General features: G+C 38.0%; 2 protein-coding genes across 4 annotated transcripts in view; one reads left to right on the forward strand and one right to left on the reverse strand.

The window, feature by feature from the left end:
- Positions 1-7,174: 7,174 nt before the first annotated feature.
- rcn2 (reticulocalbin 2) lies at positions 7,175-10,476 on the reverse strand. The gene is made up of 8 exons (XM_038268880.1): positions 10,411-10,476; positions 9,898-10,044; positions 9,714-9,816; positions 9,432-9,628; positions 8,624-8,737; positions 8,428-8,521; positions 8,207-8,346; positions 7,175-7,385 (listed from the first exon to the last, which is right to left on the reverse strand). Exons 2-8 carry the CDS (start codon positions 10,042-10,044, stop codon positions 7,242-7,244), a joined length of 939 nt encoding a protein of 312 aa, XP_038124808.1. The 5' UTR covers positions 10,411-10,476; the 3' UTR covers positions 7,175-7,241.
- A 534-nt stretch (positions 10,477-11,010) lies between these two features.
- scaper (S-phase cyclin A-associated protein in the ER) overlaps positions 11,011-17,838 on the forward strand; it is a 71,413-nt gene continuing 64,585 nt past the window's right edge. For 2 of the 3 annotated variants that reach the window (XM_038268739.1, XM_038268741.1), the window contains exons 1-2: positions 11,011-11,328; positions 16,326-16,443. In XM_038268739.1, the coding sequence (XP_038124667.1) occupies positions 11,161-11,328; positions 16,326-16,443 (286 nt within the window). In that variant the 5' untranslated portion in view covers positions 11,011-11,160. Of the gene's footprint in view, positions 11,329-13,589; positions 14,027-16,325; positions 16,444-17,838 lie in introns of those variants that run through there. The other variant, XM_038268740.1, reaches the window with a different exon arrangement.

Genomic DNA, 17,838 nt, shown 5'->3' on the forward strand with positions numbered 1-17,838 from the left:
TCCTGCAAACAGGAGGCCTGGGTTTGTATCCCAGCTGGGGAGAATGAGCTGACAGTGACCCCTCACACTAATGCCTGCTTTGGGGAGTGTGGCCTACTGTATATCACTGTATCAGGGGCCAAAATTCCAGGAGCCCGAAAGCAATGGCGTAACTATCGGTAAGCAGAGATTGCAGTTGCTTAGGGGCCCCGTCGCTGACACCTGGTTGGTCCCCTATGCAATTGTGGACTAGAACGTCTCTTTACAAATGTAATGGTGCAAAAAATTCCTCTTAAACCCACCTGCTACTGGATCAACTGACCGGACCTTATTTATACCCCAACACATGGCAGAGGCCCACCCAGATAATGTAGCTTACGGGCCTATTGTTGTGTCGTTACGGCAGTGTCCCAAAGCCATTAATTATGGCGAATCTGATTGGCCAAATATTGATTAATTTTCCCTAACAACTTTATACAATTGGTTATTTTGCTACACCTCAGGGGCGCTTTGAATGAGCGCCCAAGCAGAGAATAGATATGTTCTGTTGGTGGAAATGTGCTGTTGAATTACAGTCAATTGGTAGAAGTGTTGTTTTGATAATTCATATTACATGTAGCCACATACTATTAAGTAAAACTGACATTGATAATACTTTTAAAATTAGGGATGCACGATATAATCGGCCCCCTATCGGTATCGGCCTGTACTGGCCTTAAAACTGAATATCGGACATCGGCCACCCCACCGATATTTAACCCGATATTTGATCAGCTTCTTAGTTTCTAAAGTCTAAAAAAAAAAAAAAAAAAAAAAAAAATACTACTACCTCTTCCTCAAAAACTTATTTTTTACAGACTTAAAAACTTCTAAAGACGAGGGAAAAAATATTGATACATTCAAATATCACAATATCTTCATATGCTGATATATTGCCATTTAAAAACACCATATCAATTTCCTTTACTAATGAAATATTGCTATATGTCAGCGTTATGCTACGAAATCCCCCGAAATTTCACCATATTTTTATATGTTGATATATTGACGCAGTATCGATCTATTTTACTAACAAAAAATCTCACAAGAATTTGCAAAATATCACGAGAGTTTGTAACAGAACGATGAAATTTCACGAGATTTTAAAAAGTAAAATAGATCGATACCGCGTTTTTAAAAATCAATTTGATATCAGCATATGCAAATATATTTGAGTATATTATTTTTCAAAGTGTCAGAAATGGATAACAAAACTGCTATTTTCAATGACAACTTATTTTTGTCCAGCTTTAACATCGGTATCGATATCGGTTACAGGCTACTTGAGTTTTAAAATATCGGCATATCGGATATCGGCCAAAATCCCAATATCGTGCTTCCCTATTTAAAATCTATATATATTATTTATGACTTTTCCCCTCCACAGCCAGGGAGGGGGGCGCCCGAGCGCCCCCTATGGGCCAGCCGCCTCTGCTTCCATCTAATCTTTGTATCCTAACTTTTATTTTTGGTGGTCATATTAGTTAAGTTAAGGGCTCAGCACCTTATGCTAACGCTCCTTTGCTACAGGGATAGAGGGCAGGTTGGCATGTTCATCCACACATTAAATTTAGTCCCCAGTGGATGAAGGTTAAGACTAAAGAGGAAATGTTTTACTGGCGTGGGAGATATGCAGCGGGGATTATTTTACTCCATCTGAATGGGTGTGTTGAAATGGGCAGCAATCGTAATGGCGATGAAAAAAATGCAACTCTCTCATTCAGAGTGAAATTTATTTCCAGATTCAGATTTATTGTCGAATATTTCAAACTGCCTTAGAAAGCTGCCACTGAGCTTTAAAACTCGCTCCTTTGCCTTATTAAACTCAAGCTTTAACTGAACTCACGTTTAGGCGAGGATGAAACTATATTATTGCAGAAAAATGTGCTGTGCTTGGCTAATTAGCTGTTGCAATTAGCTAGGGTGACCAAACGTCCATATTTCCCAGGACACGTTCGTATTTCACGTCCTGTCCTGGGCGTCCCGGGTTTTTTTTAGAAAGTGAGGAAATGTCCTGTTTTTTTTAAATTAGCTTCATTGGACCATTAAATTTACAGACGCTAGGGCACTGCGCACGACGCTGCGTGTGACATCACCCCTGAGCCGTGCCAGTGCGGGTGCCCCGTTCTTAATCAGAATATAGATAGCGTGGCTGTCAGTACGCCAACATGCAAAGGCCCAAATGTATGTTTACCAACGATTTACAAAAGAGTTTCCCCGCTGTCAGACCGGATCGAGACAAATGGGAGGCCTTGTGCACAGTGTGCAAAGCAGGCACATATGTCTCGGTGTCCAATGGAGGTGCAAGGGATCTGAAAAGCCACCTGGACTCCGCAAGTCAAGATATTCTATTGATATGTTTGTTCGTTTTTGGTACATTTTGAGTTATTTTTGCTACAAAAGAGGTATTTTTTGTTAATTAGCTCATTTGTTTATTTTTTCCAATAACCTACAGAACAAACATTATTTCGTTCATTGCTGAGGCTGAGTATCATCATATTGGGAGTTGAGAGTTATTGTTAACTTTTATTGTTAAGTGAGGGATGTTTAGATGAGACATTATTTCTTTCATTGTGCTATTCATTCATTACAGGAATTGTTAAGCATTTTTAATAAATACATTTTGAATAAAATTATCATTTGTTATTGGAGTTATTGCTGTTGACTTTTACTGAAAATCATTTTTAATAAACCAACTGTTAATATCATGTTATTGTAGGATTACCTAGGCCTATGCATGGGAACAGAGATCCCCCGCCGCCGCCCCCCACCCCCCCCCCACCCCCGCTCCAAGGTGTCCTGGTTTTTCAAGATGAAAATATGGTCACCCTACGTAAAGACCGAAAGGACAAGATCGTAAATACCAGCGCCCAAAATTAGTTTTCTTCGCAGGGTGGCTGGGCGCACCCTTCAAGATCGGGTAGGGAGCTCAATTACCCGGTAGGAGCTCGGCATAGAGTAGTTGCTCCTCCACGACGAAAGGAACCAGCTGAGGTGGCTCAGATATCTATATCGGATGCCTCCTGGTCGCCTCAATCGTGAGGTGTTCCAGGCATGTCCCATTGGAAGGAGGCCTCGTGGAAGGCCCAGGACATGGGCCTTTCACAAGGGATTATGTCTCTGAGCTGGCCTGGTGTCGCCTTGGGGTCCCCCAAGAGCAGCTGGAGGAAGTGTGTGGGGATCGGGAAGTCTGTGCATCTTTGCTTAGAATGCTGCTTCCGCGACCCGGCGGAAGAAAATGGATGGATGGATGGATGGATGGATGGATGGATGGATGGATGGATGGATGGATGGATGGATGGATGGATGGATGGATGGATGGAATTACTCAATGCAAATAAAAGCTCAAATTTCATTATTTATAATATAGATTATTATAAAGCCAATAAAATACACATTTTATACAGAAATGTTATGATATTAGCCAGTGACCATCAACATTTACTCAAAGGACATTAATATAAAACAGAAATTAAACCTTTGTGACTCACTTGTTTTTTAAGAGCTGTTGTAGATGCTGATAGCTATATACAGAAAGGATCTCCTTTAGTGCTCTGTGGTACCTAAAGTCTCTGACTAAAGACAAAGGCAGCCTGATGAAGAGGAAGTTGAGGGTTATCTCAGATATTTTTTTAAGAACTCTTTTCTTTTGTAAAACGAAAATAAAACAAAGTTCTAAAATTGTGTTTCGGGTACATGATGTATAAGTTAAACTGATTATTCTCATTTATTACCTGTGAATTAGCTCTCAGGTTTAAAAACTTTTGTGACTCCTGGCCAGCACAATCACAGGGAAAGATACCATCATGAAAGTTGTGGACAGCAGGCAGTCATCAACACTCTAGACAGGAAGCTTTAGACAGAAACAGCCAATTGTTAAAGAAGGTAACTGTTTAGAGTGTTATAAAAAAAAACTATTTATGGAAAGTCACATGGAAGGAAAAACTGTGGTAGAAAAAGGTGCTAAAGTATTATTGAAAAGGCCCTTTAAAACAAAGTGCTCAATTTTAACAGAACATAAAAAGTAAATATTGAATAAAACAAGGATAAAATATATAAACAAAAAAAGAAATATTAGCATAAACACATTTAAATTTAAAACATAGAATCCCGAACAAGTCGGTCTTTTAAAAACCTCCAAACAACAAGCCAGCCTAATATCTTGAGGGAGGTTTTATTTACCAGTATGTTGTAGGACAAGAAAAAGCATGCTCTCTAACAACTTTCCTTCTGTTGGTGAAGTTTCTCTGTCATCCAGGTCATAGTAATTCCAACAAAGTTAAAAAAAATGTATCCACTGGACTTAGATTCCAAGTTTGAAGAGGTTTCGCTTTAACCTGACTCCGCCAGATGGATTTGCTCCGCATATCCATCTGGAAACCTTCGGTTGAAGTAATTTTGGGAAGGGGCGAAAATACTGGTTAGCTGATTGGCCTATGTTGGTGATAGACGGGCCAAATTTTGCTCTGCTACGTGTCTTTTGTCATTCCTTACTGATTTGACGAACACCCAGCTTGGGTATCCACAGATTTGAAAGCATCTTTGATGTGTTTCTTTGTGCTTTTCTTCTTCTTCTTTTATAGGGACATCTTCAGTGCGATGTTGTAAGGTTCTGATGACTGAACGTTTTTGTTCCAGTGGGTGGCATGAGTCAAAAAGAAGATATTGGTCTGTGTGAGTGGATTTCCTATACACTTCAATGTTGAGTTTTCCCTCTTATGAAAGCTTCCGCTTCTTTCAGCTGGAGTTTGACTAATGTGTCATCCACATATCTAAATCAATGGCTCACTCTGAGAGTGTCCAAAGCTCTCTTTTCCATTTTTTCCATGTAAAGATTGGCTACAATTGGTGACACGGGAGATCCCATTGCACAACCATGCTTTTATCTGTAAATATTATCCATACACTTGAAATAGGCTGTGGAAAGACAGAGTTCCAGTAGGGTGCAGATCTTGTCCAGAGTGAAATTAGTCCTGTTGTTTAGGTCACTGTCTTGTTGAAGACGCTTCCTGACGGTTTCCACTGCCTCTGATATAGGTATGCATGTGAAGTAACATCAAAAGACACCAGGGTTTCTCCTGGCACCATCTTTAAATGTTTGACTTTGTCGGTGTGTTTAACACCAAAGGGGCTAAAATATTAGTGAGCTGTTTAGCAATGTATGTTGTATGTTACTGAGTTAATAATGCTGACAATGGGTTAGAGTGGTGTTCCTTCCTTGGGAATTTTTGGGATTCCATATAAGCATGGAATGTCATCCCCTACATATAATCTAAAATAACCCCCTAGATATAATCTAAAATAAGCCGAAGAGTTAATTGCCTTGTCTTTTTCGAGTTGCTTGAGGTACTCCGTGATTTTCTTTTTGTAGGCATTGGTTGGATCTCTTTTCAAAAACTCATATGTGTTGGTGTCACTCAGTAGTGAGAATTTTGTCCTGGTAGTCGAAAGTGTTTAGGACCATTTTGCATCTTTATTTGTCTGCTGGTAATATGGTGATGCTTTGGTTCTGGCTAAGGGATGTTATGGCTTTCATTTCCTGTGCTGTGAGATTGGAAGAAGGTGGTTTGGCGCCGGACAGGGTAGCTGTTACTTTTATTCTGAGTTGCTCTGCCTCTGTTTCAGGCAAGTTGTTGTTCCTATAGGCAGATTCAGTGGCAGTGATTGGCTCCACAATGGTTATTTGTGGGGAAACGGCAAAATTCAGGCCTTTACTCAGAACATCCATCTCTGGTTTTGTCAGCGGTCTGCTAGATAGGTTTTTAACTCACTTGTCCTGGACCTCGATGTTGGTGGCTTCCTCCTGTGATATGTTGGTTTCTTGTTTAATTGCGGCTTTCTGTTGTAATTTGTTGAATTTAGCTTTTTGTCTTTCTTTTGTTTTCTGGTGCTGTGAAAGCTGGACCTTATCAACAAAAGTGACAGAAGGCTGGACAGCTTCTGCCTTGTCTGATCTATTCTGATCTATGATAGCTTCAATTGTGAAGCGAGTCTGTCTTATCCTTTCACTAAGTAGCTTTTTGTGCACATTCTTAAGGATCTCTTCTGCCGTGTCCTTTGATAGTAGACTTCAGTCTTAGCTGTTTGGAACGAGTCTTTGCTGTCTACATCTTAAAATGAAACAAAGGTGGTTCCTATAATCTGCAAGTTTCCTAAATAATTTCTCATACTCATGCATTATTCCAAGGGTGTCTTTCCCAAAATGGACTGCAATATGCTGATGAGCTTTTCTTCTGCTTTAGGAACGCGCCCTGAGATCAGAGAATACAAGTTGGAACCAACAGGAGCAAAGGATCAGAGATAGGAAGGAGCCAGACCATTCAGAGCGATAAGGCATCAGTGAAAAGATGTCAGTGCTGGTTTAATGTGCTCATATTTCCCATTTTTGCTCAAGATGCAAGCAGCAACATTTCAAAGGATTTGCAGACCTCTAAAACTTTTTCTTGGTAACCCTAAAAGGACTATGAGATTCCTGCTGTTACATCACAATGCTGGGGACCCCCTTCTGAATCATGCTTCACTAAGAGCATTCAGCATATAAACTTCATAATGATTTAATAAATAGAGAAGAGTGGACAGACAGGGAATCAAAACTGCTTTAGATCCAGTTAATTGACTACAGTGAATTATGTTTTCAGGAGCCAGTTCATCTCTTGGGGCTCCCGTGTCTATGCAATACCAAAATCCTCAAGTAGGAGGTCTTACAGCACTTCAAGGTCCCCTCTGCAGACAATATTTGTAGAGCTGTTAATGTTGTCATAAAGCCGTGCTTGGCACCAACCAAAACCACAGTGCTCATTGAAAGGAAAGGTTCATTGAAAGGAAGAGTTCCCAGATGTACTCTATGTGTAATCCATACTGCAGTGGAATATTTCATTCAAATGGCTCATGACCGCACACTCATTTCCATCATGTAAATTCTTTTTCTATTTCTATAAGAAATTATTGTTTGTAAATTATAAATTATTCTGGACATTAAAACAAATACTAACTTAAAACATATCACTTTGTTCTTTACTGTATTTTTTATTTTCTTCTATCAATTTATAAGTTTTCATTTATCTCCTAATTAATTGAGATGTAGCTCAATGATATTAAGTACCTTAGAAATGATAGCGTTTACTATTTACTGTTACAGAAATCAAAGTTTCACACAAACAGAAAAACTAACTTTATTGAACAACACAAGATGATCCAACAATAAAAAAAAAAAAGAATAGCGGTTATAATTCATCATGTGACACGTGGAGGTGTCTACCATAGTCTGTCACTTCACTGTTCATGAAGGTTTCCTGGTTTTTTAAAACTTCAGATGCTGAAATTTGCCCATCTCCATCCTGGTCCATTTCCTTGATGAGGTGAAGAGCCTGTTAAAGACGAGGGCAAATGAAATCGAAATATTACAGCCTTTATGTTGTATGGAGATATTTCTCTTACAGAGTTATAACTTCAAGATTGGAACCTAATTATTAGGTGGGGGTGTAATGTTTATTTGACTAGAGATTTGGTTGGATTTTCTAACCATTGAATAAAGTAATAAAAGCAGGTATGGGAAACCGTACCACTGCCACATACAGCAGCAGAGTTACTAAAAGTCCTCTCACTTTATTGTTTCTTTTGGTTGCACTACAGAAAGTTGCATTGGGCACTTATTTCTATACGTCAACATCTTTCAGCTGTTCAGATATAAAATATTGCTATATTTTTTTGCTACACGTGCACACCCAACTGATAAAGCGGTGGTAGATATTTTTGGTATTATGGTAATACATATTCTATAACACCCCAAGAATTATGATTGTAGAAGCAATAAAAGAAAGCTGCTAATTGATGCCATTTAAGGATACACGAGTGTACAAATGAAACTTTTAGGAATAATTTGGGGGTTTCTTAAGCAGCAGCAATACCATATCCCCATTTCCAATGAGAACACTTGGTGGCGGGAGTATTATGGTATTAGACTGTTTTGGATCCTCAGAACTGCTTTAGCATTCGCAGATTAAAGGATCACAACAAAAAGCACTATTACAGGCACGTCTCCTTGTGATCACTTGACGTGTTTGCTTTGATTGTTTTTCTCTATATTTGTGGCTGAAAATAAAGATCAATCTCAGTAGTGTGTGTTGGAAACCCGCTAACACTGCATGTTTTTATTTCAGCTAATTTTGATGGAGCAATCGAAGCTTACTTCCTCTCTTGCTGAACCGTAGCTATTAGGAGCGACCCAGCGCAGCTGCTCCTCTCGATCCAGTTTGCCGTCCCTGTTTTGGTCATACAGCTCTTTAAACCGCACTGTTTCTTCAATCTCCCACTGTGATGGAGGCTCTCCTTATTTAGAAAAAAAAAAGATAAAAGTTTTCAACAACTAAAAACAGAGAAGGAATTGGGATAAAGGACACACTGCCCTACCTTCATTACGCACGTTGCCAATAAATTCACTAAGACTGATGAATCCATCTTTATCCGTATCATATTCATTCAATACATCTTCAATGGCAAAGTCCTGGCAGAAACAAAGCGAGTCAAAAGTAGAGATTCTCCTGTATCGGAAAGTGCCTCATCATCACATCGGATTTTGCAGGAATCAGAAGTAAAATAAACTTACAGCCATGTAATCCACTTCAGATGGATGGGTGAAGGCAAGAAACTCTGTCACGTTTAGACCGGGCGTACCATCCACATCGGCAAAATCAAAGCGCCTCTTCTCCTTTAAGAGAAGCTAAAAGTGATATCAGAATATTTTTTAGTAAAACAAATTTACAGAAGAATATGGAATAAACCGTGAGACATTACCGTATTTTGTAGTAAGAATATGCCTATATCCCTTGAACTGTTTTATCATATCACAACAAACTTAAGATTCTATTGAGATGTTGTAATTGATTGAAACAAATTTATACATAATTATAAAGGCTGAGTTTATATATTGTTCAAGCAAGTGCAGCAGAAAATAATATTGAACCTCAAATCATTATCACAACAGATTTTTATGCAATACAACCATCATAAAGGACTATTTGGACCCTTTTTTGCTATGGTATATTTCAGGTGGCTGACACACTGCATAATAATATTTTTTTAATTATAATATAATTTATTTTTATCATAATTACGGTTTAATCTGGGTTGGTTTATTACATGGAATTTCAATGCAATATGGTGTTTGGTTGTAACATGATAAAAAAAATATATAATACATTTTATTAGAATGCACTTTACATTTATGAGAAATCTCAAAGTGCTACAGGTAAAATCATCATAGAAAGTTAAAAGCAAAAATTTAAAAACTAAACATCATGGTAAAATACACCTGAATAAATAAGTCGGTGGCGTAATTGTAAAAGACATGACCAAATTTGAAACATTTAAGTGTATGAATACTTGTTGCAACACACGGTTTAATGTTTGCTTACTTGTCTCAGAGACTCATGCTCGGGATTCTCCAGTACGGTGTCATCATCAAAGGTAATGAGCTGATCATGAGCAACAGAGCTGTACTCTTCCCATGTTACAACACCATCTTTGTTCAAATCAAACTCGGCGAACCGCTCCTCTGCGTCTTCCAGAGCATATTTTCTATAGACATGCTGAATCCACAGAGTGATCTCCTCTGAGAATAAAACACACAATAAAACCAAACAGAAAATATATTCCCATTTGTTTATTTGTACATTTCTGACCTAACATAATGTTACCTGAACTTAGAAGATTGTCCCCATTTGTATCAATCAGCTTTAAAATTTCCATTAACTTCTTTTTCTGCTCTTCTGAGCTGAGTTTCTTTAATTCCTTGGTGTTCTAAAAAATAAAACAAGACTTAAAATTTGCAGTGGATAATTTGGAGGACAAAAATACAACATGACCAAAATACTGAATAACCTGATCTCCTAACAGAACAGCCATGTCATGGTCAGGGTTATGCTGCTGGCTGACGTAATGATCTTCATTAATATAATGATCGTGTGAGCCTAATTGCACAACTTCAAACTGAAGCATCAGCAGGAAGAGCAACAAAGGCCTTTCCATCTGTTGAGAAAAGGAGTAAACATCATGAACAGAAATATTCAATGCAATTCTGCTATCTGGTGGGCTGCTAGTGGAAGTTCATACAAAGACAAAAAAACAAACAAAAACACAACATGCAAAATCCACACACATCTGCCTCAGTTAAAATTAAAAGCATAGAGTAGAGAATTAAACTAGCCTAGCATAGAGATTTTTATCCGGGTCACTTTGCTGAATAGCTATAAAACTGGGTAAAGGAGAGGAAGCATAGGAGCGAAAAGAAATTACAAACTGTGTTAGCTTACACCCGAGTCAAAATTAGCAATTAACATATATAATGCGACTTAAAACCCAAATGCAGTTGTTATTAGCTGCACAAAATATTACCGTGAAAAGTTGTTGGAACAAATGCAGAGTCTAACAATGTTCGAATTAACTAGGTGGTTGTGTTTCCGGTAATGAATTTCAAATTAAAAGGACCAGGGACATTAAAAGGGTTATGACAATGAAGGCATACATTATTAAGACTATAAAATGTTTATGCACACACACACACACACACACACACACATATATATATATATATATATATATATATATATATATATATATATATATATATATATATATATATATATATATATATATATATATATATATATATACAAATAGTGGTCAGAGGCCCTAGTGAGTAGTACCCTTGTGTAGGCTCAGTGGTTATACTTTTAGTTTGAAAGCAAGATCATATCTCGCACCGCTTCCGGGTGTTTCCTTGCTACTTCATCTATGTTGTCAACACAACCGACAAACGGTGGATGTCCCGCCTGATCTCACTGGTTGCCATGGTAGAGGATTCAAAGTCACGCCCACAGAAAAAAAGACCACCTTTGTTATAATATATACAGCATCTGATTGGCTGACGTGCGCGTCCTCGCTAAGGTACTGGAATTCCATTGGATAATCTCAACATCAGTCACAGAAATGAACCCAACGCACTTCCTGCTACTGCTTCATATAGGTTGCCCTGTGTCATGCATTTATCTGACATGATTTTCCATCACAATTGACCAGAAGACTACTTTGTAGTTGAACGTCAATTTTTCATAAACACTAAGACCCGACACTTGAGACGGGTCGATGTCTAAAGACAACCGCCACGATGGGAGGCGGCGTGGCGCTGGCCAGCACCGTCTCGGCCCGAGGGTTAGCCAAGGTGTTGACGGGAGGGAAAGGTCTGGGAGCAACAGCTCTGGTTCCTCGCATGGAGGAGGCAAAAGCAAAAGTGCATCTACGCTTTCTTCTAAGGTATGTGTAAAGCAGTAATTAAGTGCTCTTGAAAAAATATTAACGGTAACCATTGCTACACCAACCAAGCTAGGTTAGCCTGCATACCCGTAAAGGGATTACTTACCTTCAGTGGGTGTGTTGTCCTCAAATTTACAGTTTTTAAACACTTCTGCTGCAGAATACTTGCACTATTTAGGTGTGTTTACCAAAATAATGTCAGCTAGTGTTGCTTCTCCTACTGAAGTCTGTTTCTGTCACTAAATGCAGCATTCAATCAAGTTAATATAAACCAGAATGAATTCTGTAGGAATTCTGGAATTTCTGTACATTTCACAAATACTAATAATTTGGTAAAAATTGAAAAAGAATATTAAAAAAGAAAGTGGAATAATCAACATTTTACAAACTTTTTTACCATACCTTTTTTTTTTGTTTTTTTTTACATCTCATTATAAACTTATCTATTACACATTTAGAGAGGGAAAATGTGTATGTGTATATATATGTATGTATGTGTATATGTTTTATATATGTATGTATGTATGTATGTATGTGTACATGTTTTATATATGTATGTATGTATGTGTATATGTTTTATATATGTATATATGTTTTATATATATGTATGTAATACATATATATATAAAACATATACACATACATACTATGTATGTGTATATGTTATTTATTTATATATATATATATATATATATATATATATATATATGTGTGTGTGTATATATATATATTTCACTAAACAATTAAACTGCATTATCAAATGCTAACAAAATATAGCACACTAATAATAGCCGTAATTAAAAAATCAATTGTTGTTTTCCAGCAGTCCTTTGGATCTGTTAATATATTGAGAAAGGACTTTGGTAACATCATTAACCCCTAATTAAATGACTGCTCTATTTTTGTGGTGCACTATGTTTTTTATGACATATTTGCCGCTTGAGAAAAGCTGCAGTGTCAACTACTGTGGCATCTTTTACAGTTAATCATCAAAGATCCCAGCTCCAACTGTACTTGGATGACATCTTAAAGATCTCATTTTAAAAAGCTATTCCGCATCAGTTAAGAATATAAATCTGTGTTTTTTGTGGTGGTTTAGTTACAGCCTTAAATCAGTAGTGGTTAGTTTTGAAACAGGAAGTACATAACTGCAGGTTTTTGTTTTTTTCTATGACAAATTCATTTGTTGTATTTTTTTTTTTTAGCAGTAGCAGTCAGATTCTTTTACATTTTGGCCTAAATGCAGAATCTTATTTATCTAGAATAATACTAACACTGCACTTTACACAGAACAAACAGTTTCCTTGTGAAATGTGGTGACAGCAGTGTTTTACTGAGGATGCTTTTCCTCAGCAGGCTCATTAAAGCAGCTCAGAGTTTGATTTAGGATAAATATAGGTTAAATACAGGGTATCCCTGGGTAAAAAAAAAAAAAAAAAAACACTTGTTCAGCCTACAAAAGACTAGATACTTTGGTGATCATAAACCCCTAATCCAATGACCGTGAGCATAAACATAGAGCTACAATAGAATGATGGAGATCACAAAATACAATCCGTGTTTTGGCCCTAACAAACTGCAGAACTAAATCCAGCAGAAATACTGTAAAAAGATTAAAACATAGCGGCCCACAGATGCTCCTCATCCAGTCTGACCTAAGTTAAGATTTTTTTGGAAAGATCAATTGGGAAAATGGACACTGTTTTCACAAATACTTAAAAGCGGTTGAATGAAAGTGCACAGCATTGTTTGAATAATTTCACTGTAAAAGTTGGAAACCATGAATTCTTTTCATTTGTATTTAACTTATCTGATGTTGTTGCATCTCAGAACCACTTAACCCACGGGTGTCAAACTGGTTCCAGAAAGGGCCGTGTGGCTGCAGGTTTTCTTTCCAACCAAGCAATAGCACACCAGACTCCTGTCATATCATCAAGTGAGTCCAATCTGAACATGATGACTTGATGAGATGAATGGAGTCTGGTGTGCTATTGCTTGGTTGGAAAGAAGACCTGCAGCCACACGGCCCTTTCTGGAACCAGTTTGACACCCCTGACTTAACCCATCAGGTGTGGAGCATGGCTCTATGGATAATATGCTTTGTTTCTGTTCGCTGTCTTGTGTTACCCTGCAGATGTATACTCAGCCCCCCTGGCAGCACGGTATAGAGGGGCAAAAGGGGCAGGCCCGCTGCATACACATGACTGCGCAGTTCTGTGGCAGAAGGAGAGGGAGAGACGTGGAGCAGAGATAGCGGGGGCTCTGATGCAGAGCTAGGAGCGAAGAAGAGGCGAGCTATAAACATAGGAAGCTGCATACAGCAGCAAGGAGAGGAGACCGGCAGGCAGCGAGATAGGCCTAAGAAGTGCCTGCTAACTCAGCAGAGCGCAGAGGGCTGAGGCTAGATTACAAAAAGAGAGCTCTGGGCAGAATCGTGTAGAGAAAGAAAGGATAGATGGACTATTCACTGCTTGTCTCCCTCAATCGCCTTTGAGAGGAGTTGGCACAGCTGGCCAAGTTGCTATAGCAGTGTTGACTACACAGTGGGCGTCTATTTTGGTCGTGCTGTCAGATAACGATGTCACCTTGGACAAATGGCAGTGCTGGTTAGAAGGGACAGGTTGCAAGGAATGGGCTACTAAGAATGTCAGCAGTGGATAAAGACGAAGAACCTGCTCTTAGACTCTACTTCTATTCTGTATGTATGATCTAATGTTTTTATTTCCATGTTTTGATAATGAGTCAGGGCTCGCTCTCTGTTCACGCTCATGCCTGTTTGTAGGTCTTGCCAATAGGGGAAACCTGACACTTTGCCCCCTTACTCAGCACCGTCTTGAATTTAAACACTAATGCAGGGAAATGGACTGCCTGGTCAAATAAGATAACAGTAGTTAAACTTCAGTGTTCATCTTCTCTGCAGGTCAGGTGACAGCCTGTAGGCAGCTTATTGAGTACTCATTAAGTGGATCACACTAACGTTGTTGGAAGGTGTTTTATTTACGTTGTTGATATGATATTGATTAAAAGACCTTCATCTTTTGAGCGTCCAGGTTACAGCATGCAGAGCAAAAAAGGCTCTCCTTAATTAGCTGTTTTTTTTTTCTTTTGTTGTCCAGTTCTTTGATGTCTCTGTTGTATCATTCCAGTTGCCAGAATAAAGCCCAGGCCACACCACTTGACATGTAAAGAATTTTGCTTAGCAAAAGTAGGTCAGCTGGGTCTCTTCCCTTAGGGACATTCAAATGTACCAGAGTGATGCACGCATGCTGTTTAGAAAGAGCCATGCTGCTATTATTCCGGTCGGATTAAATAGAATAGTTTGTTGGATGACATAATGCAAAGTTATAACTTTTTTTTTTTTTGCACATCTTCAAATATGGCTGAGAAAAATTTAGTTTTTTAACATAAAGCATAGTAAGAGTACTTCTTTTCAGTTCAGTAGCAGTCTGGCTGAGAGGCAGCCAAGTAAAGACACAGTTTGTTCCATGACTCATTTGCAATTTAGTGGAGTACAGCTTCTCATTTTTATTAGGCTTCTTATAGCTAGTGGGACCATTTCAAATGTAAGACGACATAAAAATGAATACATTCGATTTGGGTTTTACTGGAGTGTATATTAAACGATTTGCAGGAGTGATGCAGACCTTTGTGTGAGGAGGAAAGATTCAGACTTCCAGGCTGTTTGCTTCTGTTTAGTCCTTGTAACCTCATAGCATTTTTTTTTTTTAATGAGTCATCCTCCTGTTTAAAAGCAGAGTTCTTCATATAAACAGTGTCATTTTTCTCTACGTGGTGTTGATATCGCCAGATGCTGATCCAGTGTTTGAACTAGGGCTTTATTAATGTGCCATAGATAAAGGGAGCAGTCTGTCAGTATGTTTTTGTTTTGTTTTTTAGCTCACAGGGTGTTCACTAGAGGTTAGAGTCAGGTTCAATGATGCATATTCAATGTGTAGGTCAACCATGATGCAGGCTGGCAGCAGAGTGTGTTTAAAGCCTCTGCCTCTAGCTGCTTCTTTTCAAGGTCTCTGCCATTAAACCTCTCCACCCATGCTTGCTTTTAATGTTACAATCTCATGTACACTTTTATTTTAAAATGATAAAAAGTACATATAATTTGAAAGTTTATAACTTAAAAAAAAACCTTTACCCTCAAAGCTCATGCATGTTAGAATAAGAAAAGACTTGAGTGAGATTGAGCTTTAGTGTGCATTTTGTGAGTTTCTGCTGTTATGAAATGTCTTAAAATGCAGGTAACCATGGCAACACTGCTCCTTTCAGCTTGTTCTGTTTGTTAACACTGAAAATTGAAGTTATTTAATGATTTATGTGTCTGGATTTTCAACCTTTTGGTTTTATTCTTTCTGTTAAACAGACTTAAATGCCTCAAATATAAACCTTCATAAATACTTAAGATTTGATTTGGGAACGATGTCCATAACACTTTGATTTGCTACATGTGTTATGATTATTTATTGTGAAATATCTATTGGATTTTGTAAGTAGTTTGTAAGAAACTATGACATCTGAGAAAAGCAAAGGTTTTGCAAGAGCTTAAGTTAGTCTTGCAACATCTTGTTCACAGATTTTATTATTGGCAAGAATGTGTAGCTCAAGATAGGAAATCCAGATCTTTACCTAAAGCAAATAAAATGTGATTTATTTTTATTTTTTTAAGCATGTCATCACTACCGGGTTAAGTCACAGATTTCTGATGGAGATTGTCAATGTGATCTGACATTCTTCCTTAGAGTAAAGCTTAACTGTTCTGAAAAACCAAAAACCAAAAAAAAAACCTAAATAAAACACTATACTTGCAGAAAACAAATGACATCAGACTGTGTAGGAAAACATGCAACTATCTTTTAAGTTTCTTTCTATCTATTAGAATTGCTGCCTGTTTTTTAGCGATGCAAATCATTTAGACATGTCACGAGATGTAGGGAAAAATAATACACCAAAGGAAAATCTGTAATTAAATCTGTTCTGTCTTGCAGGCCTCTTTTCAGCGCTCCAACAGCCACGACAAAGTGAGAAAAATAGTCGCTGAAGAGGGTCGTGCTGCTCGAAACCTCATTGCCTGGAGTGTCCCTTTGGAAAGCAAAGAGGAGGAAGGTGGGCAGCTGCATGCAAATAATACTATCCACCATTAACATTAGCAACATATAGGTGGTGTCATTAATTGATTTCTAGATTAATGATATCCTAAACATCCCATATCAGAGGTTAAGGAATATGTTGGAAGTATGCTGCTCTTACATTAGATGCACCATGCTTTTTTTTTTCTTTTTTTTTTTATATAGAGTAAAGTGCAGAAGATGGAAAAATAAAGCTTGTTTGACCGTTTGTGATGCTGTTACTGGGGCAGCTGAAGTTAAAAACCGGTAAACGGGATATACCAACATGTTTTTCAGCTACAGGATCAGAATCATGGTTTCTGTGAAGTTCTCAGAGAAAATCTGTAGTTAGGAGGGAGAATTTAAAAGATGAACAGCAGATTTGGAATTATAGTTTTATTTAAAGATGCATTACGGAGTTTTCTAATGACACTGCCCTCGTGCTTAACAAGGTTGGGGTTTTCTTTGCATGCTTTTCACCTTACCTGGAGTTGTCATTGATGTCTGATTTGACACCAAAACTGCCTATGTTTCAAGGTGGGGAAAGTCCCAGGTGGGATTAGGATAATGGGGATAAATCTACTTTATTTGTCACTGCAGTTGTACGTTATGATCAGTTTTGCCCACTGCACTGAATCATTTGCATAGCTTGTGTCTAATGGTCCTGCTCAGGCACCTGGGTGGCAGTCTGTTGATTTGAACTAGGTGTTTGAAGCTTTCTTGGAAAGGAAGTGCTCTGCTCTAACTACAAGGCTAGCTCTCCCCTGCATACATAATGAGAAAGTGTCCATTCTGGCTACAGCTTACAGTTTGGGAGTGATGATTCTCATGAATGGAAGCTGTTGTCATTTGTACACTATGCTTCTCTTAGTAAAAGGGTTAAAGTCACATTTGCTATGCGATGTATTTAAAAAGCACAGTTGCAAAACAGTATGTTTAAAGAAAAAATTTAATCACTTCAATTTTGTTAAATACTGAGGCGCTCGATGCCGTCTTGTCTGCATCAACTGTTTTCACAGATATTGAGCCGCTTCTCCGCATCTGTATGCAGAGCTTTCAACAAAGCCCGATCCCTCAGTGAAAAAGAGTTCAGAACTTTACAGGCATATGTGACATATTTTGAAATCAACCCCCACCAAATTAACATATCCTCATTCAACCATTGAAAGATTGATTTCCAAAGTTACATAGTTCATAGTTCCTTGAATAAGTTTTTAGAAATATCAAAATAAAAGCCCTTGTATCCTGGGAATATGTGTACATTGTGGGGATGATAAAGATCTTCTGACAGAGCGACATTGGGCTTTACTTTGTGGACTTTATTACAATTACAGCTCCTGTTTTGAACTGATAATTTCGATTTTCTAGCATGTGATTCCACACAATTAGTCCT

The sequence above is a fragment of the Cyprinodon tularosa genome, unplaced genomic scaffold (assembly GCF_016077235.1).
Source record: "Cyprinodon tularosa strain WSP-4 unplaced genomic scaffold, ASM1607723v1 ctg71, whole genome shotgun sequence".
NCBI lineage: Eukaryota > Metazoa > Chordata > Actinopteri > Cyprinodontiformes > Cyprinodontidae > Cyprinodon > Cyprinodon tularosa.